Source organism: Chamaea fasciata, unplaced genomic scaffold, assembly GCF_029207755.1.
Source record: "Chamaea fasciata isolate MVZ Bird 193981 ecotype frontalis unplaced genomic scaffold, bChaFas1.0.hap1 SCAF_3, whole genome shotgun sequence".
NCBI classification, from domain to species: Eukaryota; Metazoa; Chordata; class Aves; order Passeriformes; family Sylviidae; genus Chamaea; species Chamaea fasciata.
The window spans coordinates 108181129-108193526 of record NW_027094088.1 but is presented as its reverse complement, the minus strand read 5'-3'; the positions used below and the strand labels follow the sequence as shown (position 1 = coordinate 108193526).

The following is a 12398-nucleotide window of genomic DNA, read 5'->3' as shown; positions in this document are numbered from 1 at the left end:
AGATTGAGGCTCTTTCAGTTTAGCATAAGAAGCTGTAAATATCCTGTAATAAAAAAACCAAACCACCCATGCCAAAATTATGTCACCAGCCATCAGATAAGGACAAATAATCAGAACCATTTAGAAACATTGATCACATTGAAATAACTACTCTTGAAGTATTATTTGAAAAATTGCATAAATGTTTCTCTGTTTGATTAGGATCAAGTGCTGTAAAAGACTAAAGCTGTAATAGTGGCATGCTGAACATGTAAAGCAATTCTGTTTCTTCTACAAATGTTTCTTTTTCCTGCTTTGTAAAATAATTTTTTTGTTCAGAATCTTTTTCTAGACATTCCTCTCCTTGACTTTTCTTTCCAGATTTTGTTTCCTATCCTGTTTGCCATGTTTCCCTTCTTACGTGTCAGGAAATTACCCTACCCTTCTCCATTTTGGTAAGATAACAATCTCTAAGGAAATCCAAATGCTTTATTCCATACACATATCCTCTTCTTAACATCGTGAGCGTGGTTTTCAGTTGCAATTATTGGTACTAAAATTTTGGGGTTTCTATAAAAAATGCACTTTTTTTTTTGTTTGTTTGAATGCCTGTTTTCCTTAGCTGTTAAAGGAGTTACTTTAAGTAGGCTTTTCCATTAGGAGCTGGTGGGGACTAAAAGTAAGAGCAAATTTATAGTTGAGCTATTGATAAACCTAACTTAGTGTTTGTTTGTAGTGAAATGTGTTCAGTACCTTTAGCACTTCTGGTGTATGTAGGTTGAATGGCTTTATCATTCTGTACACACAAAGAACATAATCAAGAAGCTTTTGGACACTTAAATATTTTACAGCTTGCAGCTGTCCCCTGAATTTTTGGGGGAAAATCTCAGCAAGATGAGTAGTAGAAGAAAAGGTGCCATCTTTTTACTCCACAGATTATTGTGAGTTCTTATTCTAAAATACTGGATAAATTTCACTTGTATCATGGGTATTTAAACCCCAGCCAGATGAGATGGTGGAACCATAATTTCTTCAGCCACCCTTCAGCTTTGCTTCTTTTTGTGAAAGCTTTTAAAGACAAGCTACTATGAATACACTTCAAGCATTCACAAATCTTAACAAAGCCTCTCATTAATTGTACCTGTCAAAGCTCCTAACAGCTCTCTGGTGGATCCATGGTAAGCTTATAGAAGAGACATTTCTAATAGTCCATCATATGTAACTTTAGGCTTAGCTCATCTTCTTAGAAAGGTGCTCTTGCTCAGTCATAAAGTCCTTTTTTTGGCCCAGATTATCTCCAGATGTGTGGTATTGCTCTTTTGGCACTATGAAGGGATTTCCTTTAACAATTGCTCACAGGCTGTCTATAAGAATTGTATTTGATAAATCATTTTATTGATTGAAATGGGTGTAGACTGTGAACTTTCAATGGATTTCATCAATATCTCTATTAGTTTAATGGTTTATTGGTTAAATTTTCTCTAAAATAACTAAAAATGCTGTTTAAAAAGAACAGCAATCAAATAAACCCCCGAAGCCTGCAGTAAAACCAATCAACTTACCACCACCACCAAAAAACCCAACCCCCAATCTCCACCAACTTGTGTTTTAATTTCTTCCCTATATCAAAGCAATAAATTGGAAAAGTAAAAACAAAAATGCAAGTACAGTCAGAATTCCCTCTGACTGGAATCTGCTGGCAAAATCTTAATGTTGAGCAATTCTCTCATGTGTAACAAATCCCTTTAGAAAAAATCCTTGGCTTTTGTATCATCCCACCATCTATATTTAAATAGTACACAGTTCAGGGCTGTAGCAGTCTTCATATATTGCCAAATATTGTGATTTTTTTTTCAAACTTTACATTTTTCTCAATATTCTTAATATGCCTGATGTTTACTGTTCATGAAGAAAAGACTGGCATTACAGTCATAATAGCAACTAAATTTATAATTCTTACTTAAATTTCTTGCGAAATGGTTTGTCATTTCTGTGGAATGACAAAAGAAGGATCATTTAAAGTCAGAAATTAGTGAGATGAGGGAAAAAGGCACAAAAGTTTTTCTTGTTACTTTTTTAGTGATACCTAACTAACATAAATCCTAATTTGCCTTTTGGCAACATGGTCCCTAGAAGGTGTCCCTGCTCATGGCAGGGGCTTGAACAGGATAATCTTTAAAGTCCCTTCCAACCTGAACCACTCTGTGACTCTGACAGCTTCATACTCCAGGATTACTGATTATTGAGTGAAGACCATGAATATGCCCCTGTGGTCACTGCTGCTTGCAGTGTACTAAATGAAATATTTTATTGGCACAGACTAGAACAGAAATCCCTTCTCATTTAATTCTCCCTCATCCTCTTTTCCGTCAGCTGCTTGCCATTCATCACTCTTCTGTTTCTTCCTTCTTTTTTTTTTTCTCTCCCCCGCTTGTTTAATTGCAGGTGTGATTGCATGTTTGCAAAAGACTGTCTTGACATTCTCTTGAAAAGAAGTAAAAAGCAGCAAAACTGATTGGTGACAGTGCTATAAAGGAATGGGTGATGAAGTAGGTTTGTTCAGGGCTGTCCAAAGGAGCTGAATGTTCTAAGGCCTTCAAGGATATTAATGCAGAGGGCACATTAAAGTCAATTAAAACATTCAGTGGAAAACTTAGTACCTACAGGAATAAATTTGCTTTGACAAAGTGTGAGTTAAACTTGCATTAATCAGATATTTTAAGACATCCAGACAGTGGTGGGGTATGAATGGTCTGGCTCAGTGTACCCAAGGCTTTTTTTTTTTTAATCTGACCCTTAATGGGAACATAGGAAAAGAGATATTGTAGGTTCTATTTGCTGAATCTAGTGTGAAGTAAGAATCAGAGGCCATGAAAAAAAAAAATCAAAGAATCTTGAATGTTTTTTATGATGCCTGTAGTAAATACTTGTGTGGCATTTTAGTTACAGTCTATAGAATAAGTGATGAATTTGGGTTGTAATTTATATATAATAACTGTAATCTTATGTCAGTGCTTAAATAAAAAACACCACTCAGTCCCACTAAACATCTGTTGCCAGGTAAGTTTATTTATTTTTGTGGAGAAAAGGCTAAGTCCTGTTGTTACTTAGATGAAATACTTACGTTACTAAGATGAGTTGTGGTCAGTTCTTCCTATTATCAACTTCTTTCCTGAAGTTGCCTGTTCCCAGAGGTTGTAAAGCATTTCTGCTGGTCTGAGACAGTTTACCTAGCGGTGTGAGCATAAAGAGACTAATGAGCAAACAGATTTGCGTGATTGAGTAAAGTACGAGAGTGGAATTTTGAAGTGTTTTATTGGAGAATTTATGAAGTTGTGTATTATCTTTAGATACTGAACATGAAAAAACTACCCTTCACAGCCATAGGTGTAGTTAATGTCTTGTTAGCTTTCACCAACGTGTGGAGTACACCAATATGTACTTTACCATTTTGCTTTTATTTTTGCCTTGGTCACTAAATTTGCATTTTCATGCAAGTTTGATGACAAGAAAATACACTTTCAGGTAGTTGAATATGGCAGAAAAAAGTACTCTTAGAAAAAGTAATGAATGAATTTTCTGCAGATGTTGCCATGTTGCTAGAGCATTTCTTCTGTTCACACAGATTAACTTAAATTCAAGTCCTAGTTGAATTAACTTTTTTTTTTTTTCAAGGGGGAAAATACAGTTTCCCAGATATGTCAAAGTCATGCAGTTGTTTCAGATACCTCATGTGTTGTATATGCTGAAAATCCTCAAAACAATAAGAATTCCGATTTTTTTTTTTTTTTTTTTTTTTTTTTTTTTTTTTTTTTTTGTGTCTCAAGTTAAAAAAAAGTGATAAAAAGAACACAGCAAAACCTTCTGGTCTTGATGGTGGTCTCTGTTTTCATCTTTTTGTAGATCTGTTAAGCTTTGATGATGTAATATCTACCTCAGATAATCTGTCACACCCGACTGCGAACCGGCCCAAGATGCCTGGTAGGAGGCTGCCTTCCCGTTTCAATAGCAGTAGTCCTGTGAGTATTTTGGGGATGTTCTCCTAGTAGGGAACTAAAAACTGGCTTCACAGGACTGGACTGGGGAACAGTCCTGTGAGCCATTTATCTGAGAGAAAAATGCTGCAGGGGTTCAGTTCCTGTAGGTTTGGTGTGCAGGGAGATCCATTCCCAGCAGGGAAGTGAATGTAGGAGAAATAACTGGACCTGTATTGCAGCTGAAGGACTGTTTCTGTTCCATGGGGTATTGCTGCAAGAGATGCTCAGTCTTCCTGGCCTCACTGATGATGAAATAGGTGTTGTACACACACACAGATCTGAAAGTGACTTTGACAATTAGCCACTATAAATTCGTAATGTAATGCTGCTGTAACGTGGGGATTGTGATCTTAGTGCTGATGTGAAATTGGCAGACAATGAGAAACAGGTGGTGCAGAGTCCTTGAAATCAGTTTTTGTCACTGGATGTTGCATAGTTAGTCATGCCAGTTACCATCTGCAGTTTCTGCCCATTTGTGTTTTATGGAAGCACCTACAGGCTCCCAAAAGGGTCACAGACTTAAGTATTGCAAATATGCCTGAAAATGCTGCCCAAGATTCCCGTGTTTAAGTTCAGCTGAATGTGGGGAAGGAAAGTTCCAACTGTCAGAGACAGAAAAGTGTGCTAGTGTAGCAGTTTAAGTTTAGTTACTTGGTTTTCCCCTTTACTATTGCATTTTTAGAAACATGTGAAAGTTTTTTTAAATTTACTTTTAAGTTTTGTTGGGCTTTTTTTTTTGTTTGTTTGATTGTTTGTTTGTTTTTAATTCTGAAAACCCCTTCATTCCTTATGAATGGTTTACCAGGCAAGTCAAAATGTGGGTCCAGAAAAAATTTTGAAGGTGCAGAAAGAAGAAGAAAGTGCCAAACCAAAGCCAGTTGAAACAAAGAAGGTATGGTGTTACCAAGGAGCCAGAAGAGTACCAGGCAGCTTGGTGTTCTGGTCATCCTCTTTGCATTTCCAGTACAGGTTCATGCAACCATCTGAATGCTAGTGCTTGTATTTAACTACAAGTGAGCTGAGTCATTTAATATAAAGTTCATAGTAAGAAATTTAGTATTGAAGTTCATTTATACTTAAAAAGTGCTGAGTTCCAATGAGAACTGCTTTATCAGGTGGGATTTCCCAAGTAAATTCTATATCTGCTCAGCCTTCAGTCTCCTGACAGACAACTGTGCAGATCAACAAAGTGTTCAAAAGTTTGTTTATAATGATCCAGTGGGATCCATTAAATCACATATTTTTTTTAAGTGTAGAGGACTGCAGTGTAAGTACTTTTTTTAATGACTACAGGAACCTCAGGTAAATTCTTAATTAAGAGCTGTATGAAGTAACCATCTCATATACTCCAGTAATCTATTCAAACTGGACATTGATTTTTACCTTTAGGTAGAAAATTAAGGACACTTATGCATGTTTAGGTCCCATCCTGGTACAACCTGTTTGCTGTGAGCATTCAGTTCATAAAGATTTCACTTCTTACCTTTCTACTGATTTATGTTTTTAGCCATCTGCATTCAGCCCAGTAATTCCACCTTCATCTCAGAGACCAAGTTCTGTCATACTCGACTTTTTACCTGGAGATCTCCAACTTAAAGGAGAAACAGAGGATGAAAAACATTCCGTGGAAGAGCTCAGGACTCAGATTAATGATTTAATGGGTTTAGTAGATGCACTGAAGAAAGAGCATGGGTAAATATTTCCTTTGTCAATCCACAAAGAGTTATGTAGACATATTATAAATGTCTTCAATGCCAGACTTCAAAATAAGAAAGCTATTCTATACTAATAACACATTAGTACATAAATAGATGTATTCAGCTATTTTCTGTTGAAATTGATCCTAATAAATGTCCTAAATACATACAAATTTGATGTCAGAAAATTTTTGGAATTTGTACACATTTTTTCCTTCCTACTTTGCACTCCTGCATCCATTACATCATCTTTTTGAAAGTATTTCTTTAAAAGTTTGTGCTTTCATTGTAAGGAAAAGTAGTTACTTTTTGTGGTAAAGTACATGTGCAGGCCTTGTGTAACAGTGTGCACAAGTATTTGCAGTATTGACATGGGTGGTAGGAACCTTAAATTCTAAGTAATTTATTCTCTGTGTAGAAGTAGCCAAGTTATTTTAAGTTATTTTAGCTTGAATTCAACTTTAAATTTTAAATAACAGCACAGACTTTTAAATGGCCTCCTTAAAACTGGGACTAAAAATTAGGGATAGGTGAATAGCAGTAGGTAAGAAGTGTTGAGTGATGGTGGAAACTTTTGGTCCAACAGATGTGAGTAACAATTCACTGGTGGGGTATATGCCTTGTTTTGTGAATCCCACTTGTAAAATTTAAACAAGGCCTGTGCATCCTGTCCTCAGTAATGTGAAGTTTCCTTTTCCCCCTTCTAACTTCTACTTCTATCTTAAATACCATTAGGAGAGAACTGGAAAAACTAAAGAAGGATTTGGAAGAAGAGAAGCAGTTGCGAAGCAATCTCGAGGTAATGTTACCACTTTGGGAGGGCATGTGGAGCTTAGGGGTGTGTAGGCTTTGTTCTGGGATTTGATGTCACAGGAAAGTCTTAACAAACCTGTTCAGTCTCTTTTTGTGTTGCTGTTTTATTTTGTGATTGAACGAATGCCTTATGAGGCATTTGGATGTATAAAGAAGATCCAAGTTCAGCTTTCTTCTGGAATATTATTTGTAATAATCAGTGTGGGTGTTGGGATGGGAGTTCAGTTTAGTGTTGCTGGATTCTCTTGTCTAGAAATATGTCCAACTGGACAAGTTCCAAGAGAGACAGTTAATACTTTGCATTTTTAAGATTGAAAGACTTATTTAATTTAGGTAATCAAAAGAAAAACAGGGCAAAAGTAAACTTCTCTAAATTTTTGATGAAATGTTTAAATATTAAGTGTGGATGATTTGCCAAAAGAACAGAATGCATCTGAAAAATTTCCTTATGAATGAACACCTCTCCTCAATTTACTGATTAAGAACACTACCTGCAGTGCAATATGGTGCCATGAAGTAGTTAATAGGATGAGCTCATTGTAGGAAATTATTTCAGTCTGGTACAAAAGGGCATTTTATTTGTGCCCTAGTACATCTTGCTGGCTACAAAGCTACTTGAGACACATGAGAGGAACTTCTGGTGAATCTCTCTTTAACATGACTAAAGCAATCAATGAAGAAGCCTTCAAATATGCAGAGGAGATGAAGAGGATGTAACTCCAGGTGTCCTCCAAATCCATTTCAAGAAATACAGATTAATCCAGGCAGTGTTTTGCATGAAAGGCTGTTTTAGGAAGTTACTCTCAGGTGATGGTGCAGCATTACATGTCAGGTGATTCCATAACCCAGCTTTGACATCTTTTTTCAGAGAGAGTTTATCCAGATAAACTGATTTATAAAACAGATTTTTTTATTATTAAAAAAAACCAAACCAGAACTGTAGTCAAATTTTTAACTATTTTAAATTCCTGTTTATTTAGCAATATAGTGGTGCAAAATCAACTGTAAATACTGAGCTATCAAATGCTTCTATGGTGCAATACTTAAGTGCCTTTGAAATGTAATGGTTGTAACTTTGGTGAAAGCTCTGAAGACTTTATAGCAACTTTAATACTGACTTTCTTTTCAAAATGTCCGTCTTTTCAGCTTGAAATAGAAAAATTGAAGAAAGCAGTGATGTCTACATGAGACAGCTATGGACTCAATGTTTTTAACTCACCAGGAATTCAAAGCTGAACACAAGGAGAACTGACTCTTATTTCATTATAATGGTTGCTGGTGTTCTACAGTCTTAAAGAAAAAATATAGTTAAAAAAAAGGAATATAGTCTTATATTCAGAGAGATAAGAAAACAAAAAAGAATAATGGTGTAATTTTTTTGCCAATATAAAAGAGGCCTTATTTCTTACTGTGCTGGAATTGCAGACCTTATTTTTTTTTGGTTTGCTTGAAAATACTACTGAATCTGTATAGAAAGGAGAGGGAATTCTTAATAGATTTTTATTGAATACCTGTAGCTTAATTTTTAAAGAGATCTATACTATAAATAGGGTGATCTGTCTTTGCAACTAATCTGTAAAATAGTCTGTTGGAAGGGATGGAATAACTGTATTGTAATTGTAGTCACTACTTTTCCCCTACATGCAAAAGGGAATTTATGATATTTGTATAATTTTGGCAGTCTTACCAGGGTTATGCTGTTTTGCCTGTCTGCAGTGAGAATATTGATACTATGCTGTCCATAAGTTGAGTAATGAGATAGGATTTTGTTAGTGCAATGAAGCAGGTGAGACTCCTATGCATTGTAGAAAGATTGAATGATCTAATCTGAGTAGTTCAGCAGAATGGCTTGTCACTTGCACTATTGGATTAAAAAGGGATTTAAGACTGAATCGTGAAATCATGACAAAATTAACTGTTAAACCACAAAATGCAAGGAATACAGAAACAAAGCGAGAGTCCAGTCTTGTCTTAACCTGTTGTGCCTAAAATATTACAGTATGCAGCATGAAAGAGTAAACCTTAAGTCACAACATCTGTACTTCTGTGTCTCTGAAGTCATCAGTCTCTCTAGTGGTTCAATTATGCATCCTGATCTGTTTTTACAATAGTCAGGTTTTGTTTATAAATATCTCCAAATAAATCCCTTTGGAACTTTGATACTCTCAAAAGCTCTCAATATTTATATATTTATGCCATAAACTTTCTCAGTATATTGCATACCTCTAAACTTAGTAACATCTTTGTATTTTAGTGAGTGATTGGAGCTATTGTTTTGACATCATTGTGCAGGTGTCCAAGATGGTGTCTTTACTTTATGGAAAAGAAATTGAGATCTTGTGGATTACCATTATCTTTAACCCCTGGGCTCAAAACTTGCACCAGAATAATACACAAATAATATGCAAAGTGATGGGAGACAATGGTATTTATTGCTATCTTTGTCTGATTAAAGAATTAAAAAACATACAGCTTTAGAAATACAGTCAAATTCATTAGTTCTGTTAATCAGCTCATCTCCTTTATGTCTGCTATGATTTAAAAGAAAAAGACATGCCACGTAGTTTGGCAACTTCACCAATGAAATAAAGTAACTAAGCTTTTTTCATGGGAATAGTCATAAATATAGTAATTTTTCAGTATGTCACTTGTTCAAGTGACATGGAAGTGTCAAATGAAGAGTAATACTACACTGTGGGATTCTTCCACAGCTGATGTGTCATAAAGTACCAACGTCAAAAAGTCAGTTGGGGAATGTTTGTCCATTACTGATTCAAATAGTTCATGAAATCTCATTGAAATCTGATCAATATACTATGCAGGTATTGAGCAATATTTGCTAGTCAAATTGCTAGTAAGCTGATTCACTCTTAATGCTTTTAACCTTGAATTGCCCAAGTGCATCACAAATGAATTGAGGATTCATATGCTTCTCGTCAGACACTAAACTCTTGCCTGGAATTCGTACCTGTAAAGCAGGTGATGAAAAACAAGAATTGAGCCTAATGGAGGATCCAGTTTTGTTATACAAGCTCTTCACTGTGATCGGAGCATGAAACAAATCTTTGAAGGGGTTGCCCTGCAGAAATTGTGCCTGTGTGTGAGCTTGCAGAGGATGAACAGAACAAGACAATCAGTTAAAGCCACAAATGAAAGGTGTTTGTTATTTAATGGCCTTTGTTCGCTATAGCAATAAATGACCCAAGTGCAATGACTTGATTTAATAAACCCTCCTTTAAAAGTCGCTGCTATGAGTATTTGTAGCCATAAGGAAGTTGCCCTGTTGTGTGTCTGTCTTGTCTTCAGCTAGTGTTGTGTACTGGAGTGGAAGGGGAGAGGGTAATGGTTCTGGAGACATTCCACAATACAAGTTCCTAAGAACAGTGTGCTTCACTGACTTGTCTACCGGTGCTGTAAAATGATGCATGCTATCCAAACTCAGCAAATAAAATGAGTATAAAAACCTCTTCAGGTGTCTGCTCAGTTCTGTTCAGGAGTGTTTTGTATGCCATTAAGTTCTTTGCAAGGAGGGGTATGGGGGGGTGGAAGCAAAGTATTTATAATAGTCTCCTTTTAAAGTTTTCAGATTTCCATTTACTCACTGGGATGCTCTGGCTCCTGACTAATCAGGGTGGCTTAGGATCCAAACAGTTGGAAAACTCAGTTTTCCTTTGCAAACATAACTGGGAATTTTTAACTTCTCAGTATCTATTCCTAACCCCTCTTTTTCCTCTTGGCCTGTATTGAACTGACCTTGCTGTGCATCTTCAGAGGCTTTATTTAAGATCCCTATTACCACTCAGCAACATGGATAAATGCATGTTTGAATCTCTTCTTAAGTATATAGTGAAGAACTGAAGACTGGGGGTATGACATTTAATAGGGATATGGAAGAGGGAAAAGGCACATAAAGAACAGAACAGCAGAAGGGCATTTTAAAACTGCCTGGTTTTCATTCAGTCTTATGATTCTCCAAGAATCTTTAGGTAGCACACAAGGTATAGTTAAAAAAAGGCAAAATTACAGGTCTACTTACTTTAATTTTTTCCACAGAGATGAATTTTTTCAATAATATTCATAGAAGTGAATTTCTGATGGAAACCTGTGATTATTGCAAGGTTTGAATTGTATAGCAAAGTATCTGTTGAACTTCTAAATAAATACCTTGTATTCATTAAGTTAGCACAAGTTTGTTGTTAACACTTTCCAAAGGAAATGGTAAACCCAGGTTTACACAGCTGCCTTCTGGCTTCTGTAAAAGTTACCTGAGATGTTTCTGATCTCTGAGAAAGCAGGTGGTGAGCACAACATTGAAGCAGCTGGTTGCAGATCTTGGGTAATTGGATTTTGCAAGGGCTGAGAAGACAAACCCCTCCCTGTATGTGCCTGAGGAATGCAAACAACCCCAACCAGCTTGTAAAGCATGAGACTGATGCTGCTGGGGTCAGGGTTTGGAGTGCCGTCTTTGTTGGGAGTCGTCAATCTCTTTGTTGGGGGTTTCAATCTCTTTCCAAGCCCCCTGGGAGCCCAGTTTCACAGCTTCCTTCTGGGAGAAGCATGTAGGTGTCTGAAGGCTGCAGGGTGCTGGACTTTGTGTCCTTCAGAGAACTCTTGATGTTGAGGAGATGCTGAGAATCAGGGGCCATTCAGTTTTGCCATCACAGTAAAAGTTCAGGGAGTGTGTAGAAGCACAGCTCCAGGTGACATGGACAAGAAGCCTTTTGAAAAATGTCCATACCTTGACATGATACAGTTTTTAGCCTTTCTTGCTTTAAAGTATTTTTTTAAATTAACCTCTGTCTCTGTAGAGTGTCAAGTACCAGTAATTTAAGCTTATCAGGTGAGTTGTATTGGCTGTGCCTGTTTGTGCCTGGCTAAATTCCTACTTGATGCTGATGTGAGGCTGGCTGTATCAAAGCTGAACAGTAAATAATACCTATCTTTAGGTTAAAACTGGAGACATGCCTGTGACTGAGGACTGGCTGGAGTTGTGACAGCAGACAAAATGACAGGAAACCCTATAAGCTCCTGACTAACACACTGCAGGAATGTAGAAAAAAAAAGTTAGTGACCTGAGCTCTTCCAAGTCGGTCCTGTGTGAAGGAGTGGTAGGAATTGTTCTTCTGTAGTGATAAACTACCTGCTATAAATTTCTGGCTATTGGAAATCTGGCTCTTGGAGGTGAGGTGATATTTAGACAGCCAACAGTGACCATGGCACAAGGTTCAGCAGATAACTCTCACCCTTAATGATGGGGGTAGCCCTGAAGAAAATGTTATTATTTGCCCATTGAGCTTTTTAGCTGCACAAGATGCTGCCAGTAGTGTGGTTTTGCATTTATGAAGGATAATGCATTAACTTGACCAGATTTTGATCATTAATGTTTTGATGTCTTTAAGAGATTGTTCAGAGAAGTTGAGGATGCCCCATCCCTGGAAGTGTTCAAGAACAGGTTGGACGAGGCTTAAAGAAACCTGGGACAGTGGAAGGTGTCCGTTGCCCATGGCAGGGGTTTGGAACGGATGGTGTTTAAGATCTCTTCCAACCCAAACCATTCCATAATTCTATGAAATACAGGAGAGCAGAACCTGCTGCCTGCACCCTGAGGAAGAGCACCAACCCCACCGGTGACTCATCCCTGTGGACTCCTGGCAGAGGTGGCAGTCTGGCAGATTTGTGGGCGTGTTTGTAATGTGTTTTGTCATTTTGCAGTAATACCTTCATCTGCTGGTTCCTCAGCCTTAATCCAGTCAGGCAAGGAAAGAAGCAGCTGCTGCCCAACATTATTTCTTCATGGGAAAACTCCAAATGAATCGGAGCACTCAGGCAGGGCTGGGTAAGACTGAGAGTGAGCCTGGGATAGGATGGCAGC

General features: G+C 37.1%; 1 protein-coding gene across 1 annotated transcript in view; it reads left to right on the top strand.

Moving 5' to 3' along the window:
* The window catches only part of CD2AP (CD2 associated protein), a 76750-nt gene extending 66757 nt beyond the window's left edge, over positions 1–9993 (top strand). The window contains exons 14-18 of the mRNA XM_066180024.1: positions 3883–3998; positions 4822–4908; positions 5524–5708; positions 6449–6512; positions 7673–9993. Coding sequence (XP_066036121.1) covers positions 3883–3998; positions 4822–4908; positions 5524–5708; positions 6449–6512; positions 7673–7714 — 494 coding nt within the window. The 3' untranslated portion in view covers positions 7715–9993. The remainder of the gene's footprint in view (positions 1–3882; positions 3999–4821; positions 4909–5523; positions 5709–6448; positions 6513–7672) is intronic.
* The last annotated feature ends 2405 nt before the right edge of the window (positions 9994–12398 follow it).